The 21,962-nt window shown below is 40.6% G+C and overlaps 1 protein-coding gene across 3 annotated transcripts in view; it reads right to left on the reverse strand.

The window, feature by feature from the left end:
- Window positions 1-1,584: 1,584 nt before the first annotated feature.
- The window catches only part of srgap3 (SLIT-ROBO Rho GTPase activating protein 3), a 57,057-nt gene continuing 36,679 nt past the window's right edge, over window positions 1,585-21,962 (reverse strand). Inside the window, exons 7-22 of one of the 3 annotated variants that reach the window (XM_071494013.1) lie at window positions 19,058-19,279; window positions 18,819-18,920; window positions 17,784-17,981; window positions 17,446-17,530; window positions 15,323-15,350; window positions 13,639-13,669; window positions 13,123-13,183; window positions 12,434-12,511; window positions 12,172-12,306; window positions 10,429-10,534; window positions 9,382-9,609; window positions 9,083-9,156; window positions 6,959-7,139; window positions 6,638-6,787; window positions 6,233-6,548; window positions 1,585-5,322 (exon numbers count right to left, since the gene is read on the reverse strand). In XM_071494013.1, coding sequence (XP_071350114.1) covers window positions 4,876-5,322; window positions 6,233-6,548; window positions 6,638-6,787; window positions 6,959-7,139; window positions 9,083-9,156; window positions 9,382-9,609; window positions 10,429-10,534; window positions 12,172-12,306; window positions 12,434-12,511; window positions 13,123-13,183; window positions 13,639-13,669; window positions 15,323-15,350; window positions 17,446-17,530; window positions 17,784-17,981; window positions 18,819-18,920; window positions 19,058-19,279 — 2,442 coding nt within the window. In that variant the 3' untranslated portion in view covers window positions 1,585-4,875. Of the gene's footprint in view, window positions 5,323-6,232; window positions 6,549-6,637; window positions 6,788-6,958; window positions 7,140-9,082; window positions 9,157-9,381; window positions 9,610-10,428; window positions 10,535-12,171; window positions 12,307-12,433; window positions 12,512-13,122; window positions 13,184-13,638; window positions 13,670-14,172; window positions 14,276-15,322; window positions 15,351-17,445; window positions 17,531-17,783; window positions 17,982-18,818; window positions 18,921-19,057; window positions 19,280-21,962 lie in introns of those variants that run through there. The other 2 variants (XM_071494012.1, XR_011693164.1) reach the window with 2 other exon arrangements.

Raw genomic sequence — 21,962 nt, forward strand, 5'->3', positions numbered from 1 at the left:
ATGCAACATAATTACCAAGCACAGAGATTCATGTATGTGCTTAGCGATGATGTGATAATGATGTAAATTGTTAGTTGATAATGAATACAGAATACATATAATATGTCACACTGTAAACAGACACATCTGGGTTTTTCTTTAATTAGTATAATCTAACACATCTTTTCTCATGTCATCCTAATAACCATTGCTTCCTTTCTCACACACAACAGGCAATATTCATTTAATTATTATGACAAAAAAAATCTTGTAAATTGTTCCTGAATTATTTTTTAGAAAACATGACATCACATTGTCAGATCCCAGATTGATTTAATAACTTAATGTGTCAGATCTACTGGCCTAAGGTCACACTGTAAAATTACACTCCCAGTAGATCTCAACTTGTAAGTAAGTGGTATATTTTCCAGACTATTGAAAAATATGAACTTGGTTGCTTGTTTGACATAGTCTTGTTGAACAGGAGATGGAACAAATTGAATTTTGCTAATGCTGCTGGTGTAACACTCTCTGACCAGTGGACTAGAAAGCTAATTTCAAAGGGAGATGTAATCATCTAATTTATGCAAAACCCTGTTCTCTGCATAGTCATTACTAGAGCGCTGGTTCCTAATCCTCAGTAATCAACAGAGTGCTGACTATACGTTCAACATGTAAAGCTTCAGCCAAGTTCATCAAACACTTTCTCTGCTGCAGTTTCTCCATCATGTGGCCACGGAGTGAACTACAGACTCTGTCTCATGGGTGCTGTCAATTTCATGTTAATTTTGATCGAGCCACGTCATCTGTATCTCCACCTCTTAAACCAAACTTTCTGTTTACCACTGTGATTTAAGTTAAAAATAAGTTACATTTGGTGTTATATTTTCGTTTGCATCCTTAGTTGGAGGGATTTGCTCCATTCCTCTTCCCTTTCTTTGAGAACAGAAGACAAACTTGAATGATGTTGATTGTAGAGGTGGGTGGCCATGGCTGTCATGAGGCGTTTTTTCAATGGTTCCATTTCTGAAAATGTTCATGGGCCCAAACTGTACAAGTGTACCAAGTTTCATATTTTTATGAAAATAGACATCACACATCAGCTCTAATTTGGCAAATATCATACCAGTTATTATGATTATTACATTGCGCGTACAGTATGCTATATTATTAGACTGATTTTACTCTTTCTTTAATCAGGAAGTAGCATTCCTAATAAGCCACTTTTAACCACATATATTGTTGGGTTTAATCTGTAACAGTTTGTCATATCATATAAGTTGACCAAAGGTTTTATATGTAAAACCAGCAAAGTAACAAGTAATTGCTTTCTAGGAAATATAGTTAATATTAATACAATATATCATTCAATATACATTCAAGTAAGGTACAGTAAAAGCACTTAAAATTTCAGTCATGTAAACTACTTGAGTAAATGCTGTAGTTACAGTCAACAGTTATGCAAACACAGCTTTCCTGGTATCTAAAGCACTGATAGTCAAATCGAGAATTTGGGTTTTTCTGATGTGGTTCACCTTTTCCTCACACCTGGATCTCAGCCTTTTAACACCACAAATCAAAAACAAATCACTCAGAATATCCAGATCACAGAGCAATAATGGTTTTATTCGGACGCAGCGGTTTTCAACATCCAGTCAGTGGTATGGTGTACATTACATCACAGGGTTTCAACCAACCAGACACTCATCAACAAACAGCATCACTAGACAAACAATTAAAGAGAAGGTAAACAGTGTGACGGCGACTCACACTCTGGTCCCCACAACATGACAGGCGCTCAGCCTGCTCCTTCACTGCGATGTTCTTTTTGAATGTCAGCCTAATGTTGTCGCATGTCAGCAGACAAACAGTGTTTCCCATTTCAGCATTCATTCCTGGAAAGCAAATGTCTGTGTAACATCACATGTAGGGAAAGCGAGAGTGCACCAAGTGCCCCATAACCTCTACATGATGTAGAGATTCCACATCAGTCCTGCTGTTTCCAACAATACTGCAATGATTTGTCTTTAAAGGGGAGGAAGCTAAATGACAAGAGTTACGGCTCAACCACAGCACAGGCAGTTCACAGGGAAAACAAAAATATGAAAGAAATATTCTGAGATGATTCTACTGAACTTCACCAGTAGATTGTGTATACAGTAGTTTTTATAACTCCTATTCTTCAGGGATCACCCAACCACAGACGTGATAATTGTATAATTCAAGAGAGGAACATCTTTACACAATGTACTCCTAATGGTGGTCCGACGAGTGATTAGCAATAGAAAGTAAAGATAAAAAAGCAACATCAGTTTATAATAATATAAACATGACAACTAATAGACAACATATTACAGTTAAAAAAGTAAATAGAAAAGTCCAATAAAAACTAATGTTGTGCACAAAAGGCACTCAAATTTTCAGCTCCACTTACACTCTATAAATAAAGAAAACAGTCTAGTTAAATATAATGATGATAATTCCATCTTTTGAAATTGTGTGCTTTCTTCATATTTCAATAAACATATGCTTCTATCTTCATTGACTTCAACAGATGCAAAAACTGTTACCAGGACAGATAAAACAAACGATGTGGATGAACCAAGTGATTGTAATATCTGCTCCAGATCACACTCATAATGCCCACATGAGGTGATGGTGTCCACTGGTTCGTCACAAGAAGCAATACCAGAGGGAACCAGCAGAGGGTGTGACTGCACTGCATGACTTTAAATGCTGTATTGCCTTTTTCTGGCTGTAGGGGCTTCCAGTTCTTTTAGATTCTCCCACCCTGGATGTTTATACGTCTGCCAATGACAGAAAAAGCAGACAACGTATTGACCACAAGCAAATATTTTCAGTTTACAGCATGTATCTCTGTAACCCTGCAGAGTGTACAGGATGACTGCAGAGTTGACAGTGGAGTCAGTGCCTGGTTGACATGCTCATATATAAGTTTCTGTTTGCTGAATCAAGCATTGTTAGTTCTCTCTCCTTTCTATTTTAGCAACTGCTACAAGCGGCTTAATTCATCATTTCCAACCCCCATAAATGTTAAGGCCCATTTCTTTAAAAGAAAAGTCCAATACTGAAATTGTTTGTGCATTTTACCAAGGCAAGGCACCACATACAGCCATTGTTTAACTGCAGCATAATATGAGTCAGTCATTACAGCGCAAAACATGCAGAACAGAGCAGGCTTGTAGGGATGCGGATAACAAAGTCTCTGGACTAGAGCTGTGAGAATGAAAGTAGATATAAACACCGAAATGTTCTTATTCGGTTTTCCTCCAATGGAACAAGAAATAGACTACAGTCAGAGCATAACTGTATCTATCAACAAAGATAAAGGAAAGGAACGGCAGGAAGGAAGGAAATGGCTTTGATAACAGTATGTCACAACATCTACTCTCAGGTCCCTCTGGGTGAGCATCACATCTTAAATTTGAAAGAGGAACTGTCGGAGGGTCCTTTTCAATGTTTCTTATGCAATAATAAAAATCACCCACATCAGTCTTCAACGGGAAACAGTTCAAGTTTTACACACTGTCTGAAACTGGGTAAGTGTGTGAAAAAACATAATGGAGCAAACATTTGTTCAGCCTTTGTGGTCTGTTCAACAGCAATCAGTTTTTTTTACAGTACAATTACCAAATGCATTCTAAACACAGTACAAGGTATCTGAACTATATTTTACACAGCCAAAGAATATGTTTGTAGCTTACTGAAGATGTTAAAAAGGTGATTTATGTTCTTTACAAGTGCCATTCACATCAACCTTTTGCCTTTTTTTTTGTATTAGACTGTACAAGATTAACACTTAAAAAAATTACTAGCTATATATTATGTACAGGTTTACCACAGGATTCCTACATTAGTTGATGCATTAGTTTTCTGCATTTCATATACAGGAAGTAGAAAACAAAACATGGCATCGTGCCCACTGCCCATGATAGTAGAGGATGACTTTGAAGTCCTGATTAATAATGCCTAAGACTTCAGAGATCATCTTCATCCACTTTTATCTTCAGCAGTGAACAGGATGACTCCAGGTGCAACATCTATAGTACCAATAGCCACATACATGGCATCTTTAAAATATAACACTGTAATGTTCTAATGTATTACTTTGTCATGTATTTGAGCATCTGAAACTTGATATTTTTCCATCAGGTTTCAAACTAATTATTTTCTGTTTACAATGATCACATGGGAAAACTCTGCCTCATCACAAATAAGTCTTTAATGTTTCCCTTATTTTCTCCAAACCCTGCATGCAGAAGTATATAATGTCATTATGTTGTTACTTTGCTGAACATCCACTGAATTATAGTACAAACAGAAATCATGGCAACTTCAAGTAGGTTTGTATGTACAGCCATAAGGCCTTTGACCTTAATGATTAATAGATATGGTATTTTAGCCTGAATGTGTACACTAGTCCAGATGAGGTGTTTCATACACATCAGAAGAAGTGACTGAAGCATCAGCTGGACATTGTGCACTGGGTAGAAACTAAAACCAAATTTCACACAAGTATTGCTTCACTTGCATTAAACGTATCTCTGGAACGAGAACATGGCCACAGATTTTTGTTGAAATTGAGGTAAAACTGAAATACACGTATTCCTATACACAGTTACTATAGTTAAATCAAGTTTCAAAGAGGATCAAGCTTCATGCTATCACACCTCTACAGCTTCTTCCACCACTTTATCACCATGGTAACATACGGTAGGCTCGCTTCAGGAGCTTCCTGAATATATGAATTAAGTCAGGCAGAAAACAGAGGAAAAAATATCTGTGCCTGCTTCCCACACATCAGCACCCATTTCCATAAGCTTTCCTCTCACTTGGAAAAACTACAACCCTCCCACCTGGCAGATTCCACCTTTGCTACATGGTACCAGACTTATCCCCAGCATCACTGGATGTATTCATATTAGAACCAGCAGCTGAATTGTTACTTGGAAACATCTTCTCAGTTGGAGTTACAGCAGGGCTGCCGACTCCTGAAGAGCTGGAGCTGCTCGAGCGGTGCTGCGTTGGAGGAGGACGCACTGGTCTCATGGATGGGGGGCGTAGCTGAGCCCCAGCCAGACGGGCAGAGAGAGCAGGTTTGAAGGTGGTCATCATCTCAGAGGTGGAGCTACTGCTGCGGCGCATGGCTGCATCTGGATCACGGATCATGATGGTGTGCAGTGGACTGCCGGGCTCAGAGCTAACCGGGTTCTTCATGGGCTCCAGTGTGTCCAAAACCACATCGGGAGCCTGTTTAACAGTATTCTGTCGCTCAAGCTCACGTAGCTCATGGAGCGCTGTAGTCATAGTCTTCTCTATGTCCTGTTACAGAGAGATGAGGAAGAGGATAACAGAACAATAATAACAGGCAGGTGAGCAGAGTATGTCACATAGTGAGATATACAGCATTTAAATATGATACTTAAAGAACCACACCAATGGACTAACACATGCTAAACCACTGGCACAGTCCTTTATGTTATTCTACTGAGCTATGTTATCAGTTATCTATAAACCTGGCTCAGGAAATAATGCAATTTTAGAGAAAATGTAATGTACAGTATGTTTGTGTACACACTCAGCAATGAAAATCAACTTATTTTGCTTCTACCAATATACTAGGTTAACATACTATTCTGAAACGACAAGTCAGAGCCCAAAAAGCACAAACTAAACATTTTGTTTGATTGTGTTTGGACCTAATGGCTGCAGTCATTAGCTGATGAGGAGCTGTTATTCAGTTCCAGACCTCTGTGTCCTTGAGGTGTGTCTATCGCCCAGCTGCAGTCTGGCTCTGACATTTAGTGCATGTCCCAGCTGCGGCTCTACGACTGACAGCTACAGCAGGGGGCCCAGCTCTCTTCTACCAAACCTACCCAATTACAGGCTATAATTGTCTGAAATTATATGTTATATCTGGCACTGACAACACAGAGACTACAAACAGAAATATATAAACAAATAATAACAAAAGAGACATTTTTTTCATAGTGAGAGTGATCACAGTGTTAGTACCATTCATTTCCTATCTGCTGTGCCTCTATGTGAAACGTCACACCTATAAAACATCCCTGACATAATACCAGAGCTTATTATTGCAATAATTATGGACAGGTAGCTGTATGGTATAAAGCACAGCAGAAAACAGTGAACTTTAGGTCACACACATTCAGGTAATTAAAGGCCATGAGTAAAAGTATGGAAAGCTTATGGGTTATTGACAAAGTCTTACCTCAGCCAGCGCCTCAGTCTCCAGTGATTTGTGGTCCCCAAGGCTGCTGTGACGAGTGGCCCCTGGCACTGGTCTCAGTGGGTGGCCCTCAGGATACGCCTTCCTGTCCGGATAGTTGATGCTTCCTGCGCTGCCAAAGGTACCGAGGCGCCTCTTTTCTGGGCTCTCCATGCGACCCTTGCTTATAGACACCTTGTGGGGGCTGCTGGGACAGGCGGCAGCTCGTGGTGGAGTGTCAGCCACTCTTGTTGGACTGTGGGTATCTGTACCAGTCCGGTGACGTGGGATTGCAGCTCCATCAGACCGTAACCTTACCCTGTGTAACGGGATCATTTTGGTGTCAAACAGGAAACAAACTTACAAACTTTTAAAACAAGACAGGTGTTTATTCTCAAAAGCATCTACCTCCCCATGACCCCTCCAAAGTTGTAATCAGGTGACTGTTCACATGGTGATGGGACGTCATTTTTAGATGAACCCTTATCATCCAGCAACGGTCCACTGCTTGCTTCACTATCTGCTTTCTGGCTGAGGTTATCTGAGAAAGCATCATCACTGAAAGAGAAGAGAGAATGTTGGTGAACATATGTATGTGAAATGCATGTACACCTACAATTTCTCACTCAATTTTGTGACATAACATGGAGACTTGCTGAGTTACCGTAACTCAAGTGAAGTATAATAATAACTAATAATAATACTAACATACATTGTGTTTTTACTTACAGGTCTTGTACTACAATGTACTGATGTGGGATGAGACCATCAACACCGTTATGACGGCCCTCCCACCAGTCTTCAGACGCTCTGTGATAGAGAAGAAGAGAAGCTCCCTTCTTGAAGGACAGCTCCCTGGGGCTGCGTCCCACATAGTCAAACTTGGCGATGGCTTCAATCTGTTCAACCTCTAGAAAACAAAAATAGACAAAAAAAACATCAGCAAAAAACTAAACAGTTTGATTAAAAAAAAACTTCAACATGACTCTGGTCATATTGAAGGTTATTATCATTTACATGTACCACAAAAGCCCACAATAATAAATAATTTGTGGCTTAAATAATTATTGAACAGTGATTATATTACAAACAGATGTTACTGTTTTAACATATTGTGTGGAATAAGGTTTTAGGGTAAGACAAGGTTGATTAATAAAACAGTTTTTGCCTGAATTTAATCATTCATGGTAAACTCTATGGTTGACGTCAGTCAGCTCTCAGTAAGAAAACGATTTATTTTGAAAATTCACCAGAGGGGTGCAGAGATGTTAAAGGGATAATAAGGTTGAAAAGCAGCATCGTTCAAATTTGGTTTAAATTATAATGTAATGAAAAGAGAAAAGTTACCATCATCACAGCTTGGCTGATTCGTTCTTAATTTAACAACATCAACTTGTTTTCCTCCATGAAAACGGAAATTATTGCCAGAGGCCACAGACTGAACTGACAACAGAAACTACAGTGCAACAGCAGAGTTTCTAATGTCACACAAGACTCAGTAGTAAGGCCAGGAGGAGCAGAACCTACAGCAGGCAATTGGCCTTTGTTCTCTTTTCAAAGTAAGAGCAAGAAAAGAGAGAAAGGGTCAGCGCTTATTATAGACGCAGCCAACAGCACAGATGAAACTGTGAGATAGAGTTACCCCAGTCTGACCCAACATACTCCATACTTCATACAGCTGTCTGTTCACTCTTCACTGACGGCACAGGCAATATTATTCTATGTATTACCCATGTTTTGGCTTTTGTGCCTGGCCCAGTTATGTTTTCAAAGCCCAGAGGAGAAATGGGGAAATACTGCACAAAGGAGAAAGTCCCAGGAGAACTGCTGACTAACACTGAACAAAGAGCGAACAGGGAAGGAGGGAGGAGGGGAGAGAGAGAGAAGAGAAACACACACACACACATACACACACACACACAGAAAAATGGATCAAAGCAGCAGTGCTGCATGCCAACACTGTTTACTCAACTTGCCTTCAGCTTCAAACATCACATAAGCCTTTGCGATCATAAGCTGTTGCAGCACAAACCTTGCTCACCTCTCAGTCAAAGGCACTTAATAAAAAAGGTCATTCTGCACTTCAGGTTTCCTCATCCACAAAGACTTCTAAAATCACATCATACACATCCTCATGTGAAATCCATTTAAAACTAATAGCAAAGATGTGAACTATTTTGAATTGCTTCTCTTTAGATGATCAAACAACAGGCAGTGCAGGATCTATCTGAAAAGCTTTTTCATATCATCTAACGCAGTTCTACATTTTTCAACTTTATAACTAAAGCTTTTTGTGTTACAACAAGTCTAATTCTTGATCTTGACTACAAAGCACACATGCAAGACCAAAAAACTGCATGGCTACTAATATCAGAAGAACTGTCCTGTGGGAGTCTACAGCCATGCCAGTGACTCTGTAAGGCTCTATTTAAGTGGACATGCTCACAATAATAATGCCAACATTATACTGTACCAGCAGGTACAGGTATAATTTAGTGCTTTTGCATGCTAACATTTGCCAATTAGTACTAAACACAAAGCACAGCTACAGAGGCTGATGAGAATGTTATTGGTTTTACTTTGTCATGGACCATAGTAATGCGCAAATTAAAATGTTGACCTGAGGATGGTGCTCGAGTCCTGAGCCAGGAGAGAAGATGAATCATACTGGCTTTGGTCAGTGTGATTCATCTTGGGACCCTGAATAGCTGTACCAATTTTGTGGCAATAGTCTGGACCAAACTGCATTGCCATCCCTAGAGCCATGCTGCTAGCATCGCTAAGAACACAGCTGGCTAATAACAAAGGCCCTTCTTAAAAATAAATGAAAAATGACTACAGTGATGTACAGACCTTCGTCACTTGTGTGTGGTTCAGTTCCATTGTCAGCCTCGTCAATAGTTCCTGGTTCACTGTGAGGGCTATCACTGTAGGAGCACATGCAAAGTGAAAAGTTACCGACACAGTATGTAGACATTGGAGCATGACAAATATTTGCTTTATAAACAATAAGTATGTTTAAGCAGGTGATTATCTGATAAAATGTCACGCTTCCCTCTCAACCTCAATGCAAATCAGAGTTGACAGAAGTGTGGTCTCCACATGATTGTCTTTTATTCACATGTGTAACACCTGGTTCAGCCAATACTCACCAGTACTCCTCCCCCCCAGTCATGCACTTCTCATACACTGGGCCATCCAGCTCACGTTGACTGGGAAAAATGACTTCATTGTGGATAATGATGGTCTTGATGACCTCATTAACATGTGCCTGGCACGCCACAGGATCCTGGCCATCTGGGATGGGCATCAGGGTTGGTCCAAAGCAGATAGCCAAATTGTACGGATCCATCATGTTCTCATCACTGTACTGGGAAAGACTGAGAGAAAGGACAGCATCATGCTTTTTTTTCCCGTGTGTATTAAAAGATGTATTAATCAGTTTAGGTGTGATACAGCTATAATCCTGTGTTGGCTGCACTTTTGTTAACAAATGGTTTTTGCATCATTTCCATAATGTATGGACATCTCTTGCATAGCCAGTGGCATCAACTGAATTCAGTTTTGACATAAGGTAATACATGTTTTGTATTATGCAGCTTAGGCAGACATTTGCTTAGAGGGACCTCTGATCAGCCACCCTCTTCAACAAATCAACTTAGCTTGCACATGCCACAATTTACTCTTGGCAACTCATTCAGTGCTGCAAGAGGAAGTCATAATCAGTCTTTGCACATTATCAACTAGCTGACGCTGAGCAATCAAGGCACAGCTGGAGTAGGTATAACAATGAAGGGGGTAGAGGAGATCAGAGTGAAACCTGGGGTATGAAATCAAACTCTTTGTTCTGCAGGTGAAGCTAGTAGAATGAGCATTAATAACGTCCATTATCAGAGGACAGGTATACTACTTCAGTGAGGCATGAGTTCCCCAGGCTTTAAATAACTTCTAAAACACTGAAGACAGACGAAGCAATAAATAGCAGGAAATATATATTGACTGACTGTAGCTATTCTGTCTTTATCTGATATTCAATATATTCAATCTGGATTTTCCCCAATGGAATAACCATATATTTACACGTAAGATAAGATTCAGTGTTGTTACATCTCTGGTGATTATCCAAAGAATTCGTTTTTGTATACTGTTATTTGCATGACAAGAGCCACAGGATGTAATGAGAGTCAGCACAAACTCACTGGTTGAGAAAAGCAAACAGGTATCTCATGACGATTATGATGGTCCGAGGAAGAGTCACAATAATCTGCTGGATGTGATGTGCTCTCTCAGCTCCAGACTCCAGCTCTGAAATACATAGGACAGAGCTCGGTTTATACTGTGACAAACATGAAACAAATATAGCTTTTACATTGTTATATAATGTATCAGAGCCTATAACAACACAAAACAATATAAATCAGACTCTCGCAAGGACAATTGATCAAAGTGACACAATCATGCTGAGGCAGTGGAGACTGAAAGCTGTTATTTGGACACTTTAATAGATGCCTCTTCCTGCCCTTCATCAGACCCTTAGGGTGAACTGAGTGATGGAACTATTGGAAAGGGCGAAAATCAGAGTTCGAATTACAGGGGGTGATCCAGGGGGGTCTGCGTCTGACCCCCATAATTAAGACTCAGACACCCCAAAATATTAAAAAACAACAGTCCAGAGGGGTTGTAACATTTATACATCCTTCTTACCTGTAATTGTAAATATTATATTTCCCATAATCATGCCTGGAAGAGTCTTGTAATATGATTTTAGACGCCCCTAAAGTGGACCATACCATTTCCTAACCTTGACGTGGGCTGAGCGTCTGTCTGCCTGCCTCACTGTCATCAGTCTCTGCTCCCCTGCCTCGCACAGACACTGTAGGTAAAGTAGTTAGTAGTAGCTAATTATCTAGCTCGTTGAGATTCTTCTTTCTTACCGTCTGAGTTTCTTAATTAGATTGTGTCAAGTATCTCCAGATGAATGCTAATGTTAGCTAGTTTCTACCTTTTGCCTGAAGTTACAGGTTAGCTAACTAATGTTAGCTGCTGTAGCTGATAGCATGCTTTTCCAATTGCATTTCCAATATTAGCTCAGCATTTCATCACCAGTCGTCATAATTTTAGCAAACACTGGTGCTCAGTCTTGAGCAGTGAGACAGTGGATGGTTAGTTGTTGTAGAGATACGCTTTGAGATCAATATAGAGTTGATTATTTCATTTTAATAGCCTTTTGTGTGGCTGTAGTGGTTAAGTTAGTCGTTTACCTTTTTCATATTAGCCTGTATGATAGGCACCCCATTTGTTTTCAATGAGGAATTCGGGAGTTTTACTTGGTTGGCTAATTGAATAATATTAAAATTAATGTGATGATTATGATTAATGTGAAAGTAATTGTATTAGCAGTGGTGAAAAGTGATACATTTAATCTAAGTACTGTACCTAAGTACAATTTTAAGGTACTTGTACTTAAGTTAAATATTTCCATTTTATGCTACTTTATATTTCCACTCCACTACAATTCAGAGGGAGCGCCACTACATTCATTTGACAGCTTTAGTTAAAGAAGCAAGATACTGTAAGGATTGTAACACTTCAGTTCACTGAAGCACAAGTCTGGATTCCCTTTCGCCCAAGAGAAAAAGTTGACCCCCCCCCCCCCCGACTGTCATTGTATAATTTGCACACTGGGAGAAAGGATTTTGTGGTGAACTCGTACATGGCAAACCAATGTGGCCCACACTCTCCTCCTCCTGCTGGCTTTCTGTTAAATATCAGGCACAGAGCCCTGGTGTTAAGATTGCTTCCATGTGCTGCCCTGCATGCATTTCTCTTCTACAGTAAAGCTGAGTCTCCAAGAAACTGCAAGGTGTGTTTTCTCTTTTCTATTTGAGCAGTCCACTCACAACAGTGATTGCTTTGAATGTTTCCTGTTGTGCATGACTCACTGATGGTAGAGATGAAGTCCAGGAACCGCTCCTTTGGAAAGAGAGGATTCTCCAGGCCTCTGAAGTACAGCTTCAGCACCCCTGCCACTGAGTTAATATCATGCTCGTTCTGGTCATCAATCAAGGGATCTTCACCTGATTTAAGAAAAATATGTAGGCTTTCACTAGTGGCATTGGATGACCTGAAAAATGTGTAAAAGGGGTTTTATGTTGTACATATTTGTGACATGAAACAAGGACTATATAGCCATATTTGACTCACCTCTTTCAAATGAGTTTTTAATATCATTGACCTCCACCTGTGATCCCGGCACACGAAATATGCCTTGCTGCTGCAACCCTGAAAGAAATACAACTCAGAATTTACAGATTCAGAGTTACCCTACCTGCCATTATCTCCAAACCCCGGTGCCAGCTTCGTGAAAGCCCATTGGAAACACATAACACAGAGCAGGAAATGTAATCTAGTCATAAAGGGAGATGCGTATTTTTCCAGGAGAGGGCCCCTCAGTGAGGCAGCAGCATATGGTTTCAGTTAGAGGGCTCCTAATCAGTTTTCTGGAGTTTCATTAGGTCCAGATCCAGGGGAAAGGCCTGCAGGCTACAGCAATGAGCTGAAGACAGATGTGAAGGTAGACAGGGAGGAGTTATAAAAAGAGTGGGAGGGTGGCTGAACTGACTAAACAAAGACCAACGGTACTTTCAAAATTCTCCTTGTGTGATCTATTGTTATGAGCTTGTCAAATCACTGGCAGGCAGCTGAGCGTCTCAGAGACCGAGGCGCAGAGCAGAGGAGGTCAGTCTCTGTACCTGCGGCTATTTGTGGAAATAGATTGCCTTCTCCAAAGGCTGCTGTCACTTCTTATGTGGCTGAAGGAGTTTCCAAATGACTTAGTTTACTTTCTTTTTCTGCCCTTTCACTCAGTAGTAGCAACAAAATGTGAGACTTACCGTATAAATTGATGTATCGGATACAGCTTTCAACAACAAGTGGAATTGGTTGACCTGAATCCTGAAATTAAATAATGTGGAAAAATATTAAAATAGAGACAAATAATAGCAAAAAGCAACACACAGCTAATAAAACTATTCAAGGTTTATTATACAATGTCTTTATATGAGGTATCAAACATGCAGTACTAACTTTGCACAAATAAGAAAACCCCTGATGTTATTTTATGTATCAAAAAGAGACATAATATCAAAGCAGGCTAATGTTCCATCTTACCACAAAAAGAAAAAATTAGCTTATAAACATTACTCTACACAAATTTAATGTGGAGCATAAATCAAACAGAAACAATACAATACAAGTTACTCTTATTATAACATAATTTTCCAGAATACAGACAGGAAACTAGCAACATGCAAGTGAAGCTGAAGCAGTAGCAAGTACATTATTACTATTAGTCCAATAGTTTTAGTTCACCTCGTGCCCTGAGCTACATACTCTAACAACTGAGGTACCTGAATGCGGGTACGGGCATTCCTTCTTCCTCTGGGACAGAAAGCAGCAAAGCACAGAGAAGCAGAGGAAGAGAGGGCAGAGAGGCACAAAGTTAGAAAAGCTCAGATGACGAATGACACCTCTGGAGGTTAAAGACGGCTAAGCACAGGGACTGGAAATAGGAAATGCAGTAAGATGGAGATGCAGTAAAGGACTGGGTGCAGTGAGGGACAAAGCAGACCCACTGCTGTCTCCTTCCTCAGATTCATCCAAAGACTTACTGGATTTAGAAATAAAGCTAGAGATGGTAAATTGTTCTGGCGGGGACTGAAGAGACAGCTGACTGCCGCTCTGCCTGTCTGCACCGGCAGAACCACGGAAGGGAGGAGGAGGATTAGAGGTTAAACAGAGGCATTATATCATGATCAAGGGCAGCTGGAAGAGGGAGGAACAGAAGGCCAAAGTGAGGAAGAGAATGAGGGCGAAGGCTCTAGCTGCCTTCCCCTCCTGCTCCACAGGGGCAGGCTCAGTCATACACCATCACCATTGGGTACCTTGATGAAGGTCTCCATATTGCCATTAAACAGCTTATGGTTATACACGGAGCGTGGCCTAGGCTTCCGCATTTTCTGTGGTTTTGGGGGAAGGGTGGGGGGCCTGGGAAATGATGGACAAAGGGAACAAAAACACTGTATTCTGTGAAACTGTCAAACCAACCGTGGTTCAGAAACAGGTATGAAAAAACAGTTGCTAAAACAGAGCAGTGACAGAATCATCAGTTTCAGGGATAAGTAATGGAAAAAGTCAAAAATCTTTATTGAAAAGTTGAGGAAAAAACCCAAAGTGAGACATTTCACATAAGAGGTCTTTTATCATTACAGCCCGATAAGTCAGCTCTTTAATTGCTCTGGTTGTAGTGTGCAAGACGGTATCTCTGCATCTTCAAGAAAATGCTTTTTTGACTCATTAAAGACAAAAAGCAGATTAATGAACATTAAAAACAACAACAAGGCTAATGAAATTATCCCCACCAGTTAATATTCTATGTTGTTCAGAAATTGAAACTGCATGGAACAAGCAATCCAACCACAGTATATAGTAATACAAAGCATGTGAATCTTACTGACACTTTCCACTTTTCCACTCTGAGCATACAATTACATGTATCCCTATCTTATTCCTATCTTAATCTAAATCTATCAATACATGCTGTAAATGCTTTATCCAACATTATAAAACCATTCATATATACACAGAAATGTGCAAGCACCACTTATTTTGAGAAGTGTGGGGACATGCAGCTAAAAGTTATTGAAATGTTTATGGAAATCATTTGTCAAAGAAGCCACAATAACAACATGTTTGAAAAGATGTGATTCTGAAGGTAAACAGCAACTGCAAAACCACTGCCAATTTGTACCTTTTCATTTTGCACTTACTTAATTTTATGAGTACATAACATACTAAACATGGCATTTATTTTCACATCATTGACAGCAACTGAAAAGCCATGCCATATAATCAAATATAAAATATTTGTAAGATATAAAATGTTTTTTATAATGATATAACAATATTTTTTTTCTGTTTAAATGTTCCAAAAATTACAGATGCACATTTGTCTTTTCTATTCAATAGTTGAATTAAATATTATTAGTCTGAAATGAATGGAATGAGCCGCTCACTTATCAATGGTGATCTTACCTTGTAGTCCCACACTCAGCCCTCTCCCCTGTGGAAAAAAAAAACACAAGAGGGACATGTTATACTGTTATGGTACATATTATGCAGACTGCAGTGTCCAGCCTCAGTGAGGGGTTTGATGAGAGACAACATGACCATTGAGGGAGAGATGAATGGAGCAGTGCTAACACCATTCATTGGACAAAGCTATTGAGCAGTCGTTGCTGAAACCCTCAGGGGACCCAGAGGACCCCGTGGGGTTACAGGCCTCCTCTCAGAGCAAAGAAAGAGGGGCTGGCGGCTGCAGTGTATGGATGTTGGGGAGGGAGGGGTGCATCAGTGTTGACACTGAGCAATGTCGGTGCTGGCTCACTGAGCCTTTTGTTGTGAGTTTCTAACAACACATGCGCATAGTACAGGCTTATAGACTGAGCATTTCTAAGGACAACACAGTCCACTCATCCACACTCTTTTTGACTAACATAAGTATACATGGAAGTTTATTTTTCTACTTATGACAGCACAAACCATAAAACAGAATAAAACAGATGTGTAAATGAAGACAATTCAAAAATGTCCCTGCATTTCCTTATGAACTGAGAGGAGGACTGTGTCTTTGTCCAGCAGTGACGTGGATGATCCTTTTGTCGTGATGAAGTGCACCAATGGCACCAAAGCTTTCAAACATTATTTCTCTACTCCAACAATGGACAGAAAGAGCAAAGGCTAAACCATTTTTCAACACATCCTTCTGGCAGATGGGACAAGGTTTCTGGAGCATTCATGTGAAGAAACAACAGCACGTTTCCCAGACATCATTCCTCTGAGTGATAGCCCCGTCTACCTCTGACCAACCAACCTCAAAATTACACCCAGTTTCTCAAGCATGAGCAAAAAAAGTCTATGTTGGTTTCCCCCTAATTTCATATCCAAAAGTGCCAGAGTCCCTCAGTGACAGAGGAGATACAGTATTTATTCTATAAAAATAAAAGGTGACAAGTACAAAGCAAATATGTTGAACATGGGAATTGGTGCCTCCTTTTCTGAGAAACAAGCACTGGCACATATCCCAGCACCATATTGTCTGGTGCCAAAGCTTGACATTATGTTTTTATTAATACATACAGCAAGATGTAAACGCCATGTGGCACTCACCAGTCTCATCTTGTTCCCTCTGTCACGATCACACACAATCATGCACATACACAAACACGCTATTTTGCGTGTGAAGCAACGAGCTAATGAGCACACACTCAGCCCTTGATTGATCACCTGAATAATTAAACATGGGTGGTACCTGGAGACGCCATATGCTGTGTTCATAGACTCTCTCAGCCTCACCACCATGGACAAACAAACAGATCTGTCCAGAGATTGATACAAACTATAATGTGAGTGTTTATGAGTGTCACAGCATGGCAGTTGGTTGTTTGCCGCAGAGCTCAGAGGGAATCACAAGGAGAGACACCGAAGGCTCGACAAAGCAAAATAAATTGTTTTAGAGGACTTGACTGAATGAATGAATCCAAGGTGTGAAATCCTGAAATATGCATGTTTGATGCAAGGCCTCAGCTGTCTGCATCTGATGCTCTTTTCTATTAGGTGAACTCCTGATGCAGGAGCAGCTGCAGAAATGGGTTTGGGCCTGGTCCTGCTGATTGATTGGGCGTAAACTGTTCACGCCTGAGGTGACAAGGGGACCCCTGGGGAAGGGAGGGGCTGAGGGAAGTCTTTCTTCTTAGAGCCTGGAAATGGGAGCTCTTCCTACGGCTACACCATATAGAGAATAACCGGATAATGCTTTAGCTGGTTGAGACAAGTAGAAAGAAGAAGGGATGCCTTAAAGTAGATGTGGTCTGCTTTTGGTGTGATAGTTGTTTCCATTTGAATATCAACTCTCATTTCCTCTTTGCTCCCTACAAAAAATGTCTTTGTAGCCTCATTCCCCACTGCTTATTAGATAAGACCTGCATTACTACACCACTGCCCCGAAGGCAATTTGAGGCAAAAATGATTTTATCGAGCTATGACAGGCTTGTGTGGATCATAATTGCAGGATAAAAACACTAGGTCAGGCAAACACCATTCAAAGACACCAGGGATATTGAAGACAGATAGAACAGACAAGAGAAAAGACTCCTTACCTTCACCCAGTGTCTGCTTCAGTAAGTCATGCTTGGCCTGCAGCTTAATGATGAGGTTACTGCCATTCAGGTACTCTTTGAATTTCTAGACAGACAGAGAGATGAAGGGAGCAGCGAGTGAAGAGCAGCACTAATCCAGTGTAACAGGAATCCAGTCAAACAATCCAGTGAGGCTCATATCAGCATAAATTCAATCTGTTCTAGTTTTAATTTAATTTCTATTTTCAGAGCATGTGGAAATGATGACTGATGGCTTGATTTTGGAAAGCTGTGCAAAGCTAGATTTCATCGCAGGCATGCTGGTAGCCATTAAAAGATCAAAATTTACATGAACTCACTGAAAAGTAGAACATTTCAGTCTCCTGTTGGTTGGCCCTCCTCTTGGCCACATTCATCTTGCTCATGTAGGACTCGGAGGCCACAGACTTGATGGATTCAGTGGAGCGGCTGTGTTGGAAGGCATCCGACACGTCAAAGTCCTCCACCGTCAGCATGTCCTGCAGCGTCTGCATGGTGGCATCCAAGGTCTTTCTCACCTGCACAGACGGAGGAACATAGACAGGACAGAGGATGACAAATGAAGCATTATATCTTACATGTTTCCTCTTCATGAGAGTGAAGGATATTTGTTTTCCATGCAAGCCTTGATGGAACAGAAGCAACTGATGACATTCTCAAGGGCAAGAGTGATTGACTTACAGCTCTAGCATATTTATATCAAAGACAAATTGACTCCTGAAACAAGAAATGACCTTGGACTGCACTGAAATGACACCAAGTGGCATCAGAACACATGTCCAGAAGAAACCCCCAGGGTAGGCATACATCAGACTAAGAGCTGAAAATGAAGACTGTCTGGCAAAGACACAAATTGTATGTGAAATTACTGAAGGAGGCTTTTTGTTTAGGGCTGAGATTGATAAAGCTAATTTCCAGCAATGACATGGCTCGTCCATTATACTCCAGAACACGAGACACAGGGAGACGGGGAAGAGGCAGAGCTATTGGCACAGGCAGGCCTAACAGGCCTTGGTTATTATTACCTCCATTTGCACCTTTCTGTCTGTGGCTCTTAATGAGAAAGCCCTTTCTTCATCATAAAATAGACAATTTCATATGTAACGTCACAGAAAACACAACATTGCCGCTGTGATAATCTAAATATATTCTCGGCTCCTGCAGAGCAAGGGTCATTGGAGAGTAATTGCAATGAGAACAGATGGTGATGTGGCCCTCCCACTTGGCTCTGGGGAAAATTAGACAGGGCTTTCTGTTTTGTTTTTTTTTGGGGGGTGGGGGTGGGGGGGGGTGGGGGGGGCTGGAGGTGAGGGGGTTGGTGGTGCTGGACAGACAGAACCATCATGAATGCTCACCTCCTCATTCTCAATCTTTAGCGTGGCTAAGCGAGACTGCAGTTGGTGGTAGCGCATCAGGAGCTCAGTCTGGACAGGCTGCTGGGCGCTCACCTGGCACACCTGAGGAGGAGGAGGATGGCACATGGTTTAGATGAGACAAAATAGATTCATCTTTGTTACAAACACAAAAAATGTCCTCACTCAGGGGCAACAGAAACATATCTTTAATGAGAGCTGGAGCATTTAGAGCCTCTCACCTCATCTCCCATGTGTGGCAGGTATTCAAAGCGCATCGGAGGGCAGAACACCTGGTTATGCATATCCATGATCTTGTGCTTGTCACTGCGAGAGTCCAGGTTGTCCACTGCATTCTCTATGATATCCAGTCCCTCGTGGCGAGATGTCTCCAAGTTGTATTCGGCAGATAAGTAGGTCCGGAAAGTGCGTGCCAAGCTGGCATGGTAGCCGAGGTCACAGCACTACAGAGATGAAATATTTTAAATAACAATAAAAAAAAACTTTGTATATAAGGAGATGGAAGGGCAAAATAGAAATCAGTAACTTAAAACCAGGCAGAAAAGCTGTGTTGTTCTGCCCTCTCAAGTCTGTTTCTTCCAGGTATTGTTGGGTATGGTCAGACATGTGTGGTGTTGCATCTGTAACAGTGATATCACAGTATACTGACCACATCTTAAAGTATACTTTTACATAACTGCAGCAAGATAGGAAATTAAACCAATGGAAGCCAGTAAAACAATATTTTTTGCTGATGTTAAGTTGTTCTTTTAACTTGACAAATTTAAATAAATTCATCAGAGAATGAATGGAAGTGTGTGAAGGTGTAAATCTCTGTTGTGAAGTCTGTTAGTTTGAGCACTTTTAGTCATGTTCAGACCTAGTTCATGGACTAAATCCCAAATTACATCCAGGCATACAGGTTACCTTTCAAAAATAGAAGTAGAGTTCACAGAATTACAGGAGCTGGCACAGTAGGACACCAGGGATAATTACAGAGCCTTATCACACCGAGCTGTATGAAGTAACCTAATTAAGCAGAGGATGGTGATGAGGAGGTTTAGAGGGAGGCTTGAGGCAACTGACAGCTCTGTGAATCACTAAGTAAACGCTCTTTAGCGCTCTTTAAGCACTGAGGAAGTAGTCTCTCTACTTTGGTGCACAACCCTGATTGCACTACTCAGACAAAGTGTTTCAGCAGACTAAAGACTAAAGGGAGTAAATTGGCCTCTTTTTAAACAAACATACTGAGTGAGATCACATATCATATCCATATCTGCCACAGCAGCCTGCAGGAGCAGAGGATCAGGAAAAGAAGATCAGACGCACGATTAATCCAAATGCTGCTGACCACTTTGCTTTTAATATTCTCATCCGTCTCATTGGAGCTGTGCAAACAGTAGGTGTACACATACTATATTAACATTACAACAAGCATGCAAATGTTTGCTATTTATTATAGGTGGTATGAACCTATTTTCATGTTGCATTCATTTTGTTTTGTTAAGTTACTTATTTACTGTTTAACATGCTCTAATGTTAACCAACAGTACACACAATGGATGTAAAGTGTGCATAGTTACAATTTTATCAAATTCTTGTTATATTCTACTTTCTTTCTGGACTTTTTTCTGCTGCAACAATGTAACTTCTCCACGGAGGTACAGCCATATAGGCTTCACCATATCAATCTTATTTTCCTGTTACAAGCTTAAATATATTCTCATGCTGACAGCACTGACCAGTGTTACTCATCACGGCGTTCATCATTTCTAGGCAGTATAATTGTAGAGTTGTGGAGTAAACTCTATATCCTGAATTTCCCTTCAACGGTTTAAAGTCAGTGATGCCAACTGACAAAGCTGACTTCTCGTTGCATGATCGTCTGGTTTGATGTGTGGTGGGTTGTGACTCTGACGCTCGTGGCCGTCAAACTAGTTATGCTCACAATCCCATTCCCTGTGGCTCAGCAGGATTTGGGATGACATGAACCTATCAGCAGATCCATCAAAGCTATCCAACAAATAGGCAGGGATATCCATGAATCAGGGTCTGAAGATGTCCAGCTATTACCAACATATACCATCACACTGCATGTAGACAGGTTTAGCTACAACCTGTGTAAAGTAATGCACCATACTATACTATCTGCAAGAGTTTAAAATCTCAAGTATTTATCATTATATTGTAGAAATCTCACTGAAATCATATCTTATCATGCCTGACCTGAAAAATGTGCATCTGTCACTGTAGCTAATGCAGTGAGGTGTGGGGATCTGGCCTCAAGCAAAAATGTGACAAGCAGGGTCATGAGCACAGAGAGTTGGGGGAAGAAACAGGCAGACTGAAGGTCTGACAGGTGAACATCAGACCATGAGACTAAAACTCTCTTTGACCACAAAACTAACATTCACTGCCATTTGTCATGTAAGTCCTGCAATGTAATAAAGGCCTTCTTAAGTCAGTGTGGCTTTACAGACAGAAAGCCAGCCTTGGTTTTCAGTCATCACCAATCACTGACTTGCAGAATGCAACTAAGCAAAAAACAAGAAAAAACACAACACACGAAATGTCATTTTGGAAAGACATTAACAGGTAGCAAAACTACCTAGTCTGTGTAGAGTAGGGAATTCGTATTGATTATTTGGGATTCCGAGGTGACGTCTTCAAATGTTTTGTTTTGTTTGACCAACAGTCCAAAACCACAAAATATCCATGTTAACAATGGTATTAAACGGAGACAAGCAGCAAATCTTCACATTGGAGAAAATGAAAACAAAGAGTAAAAGGTTAGCAATTGCCTGAAAAATGACTCAAACAATTCATTTTAAGTAAATCAATCAAGATCAGAAAAAAAACTGGGGGAACTGGAAAAAAAGACAATGACATGCACAATGACAATGAATTAAGGAAGCAAACAACACAAAAAGTATCACCTCCCTGAAAAGGGAGCTGTATGTGTGCATCTCTACAGTAAAAGGAAAAGATCCAGAGTATTTCCAATGATATTAAGTAAAATGGTCAACAGAGGTTTCTTCATCTTAATCTTCATCTGTTTGTCTGCGGGGTGACTGGGAGCAGGTCAGTCAGGGCTGAGAGCCCAGTGCCAAACACATTCATGCCTCAATAAACTCAGCCTCTGCTCAC

Source organism: Trachinotus anak, unplaced genomic scaffold (assembly GCF_046630095.1).
Source record: "Trachinotus anak isolate AG129_WGS33_773 ecotype Australia unplaced genomic scaffold, CSIRO_AGI_Tana_v1 ptg000013l, whole genome shotgun sequence".
Classification (NCBI taxonomy): Eukaryota; Metazoa; Chordata; class Actinopteri; order Carangiformes; family Carangidae; genus Trachinotus; species Trachinotus anak.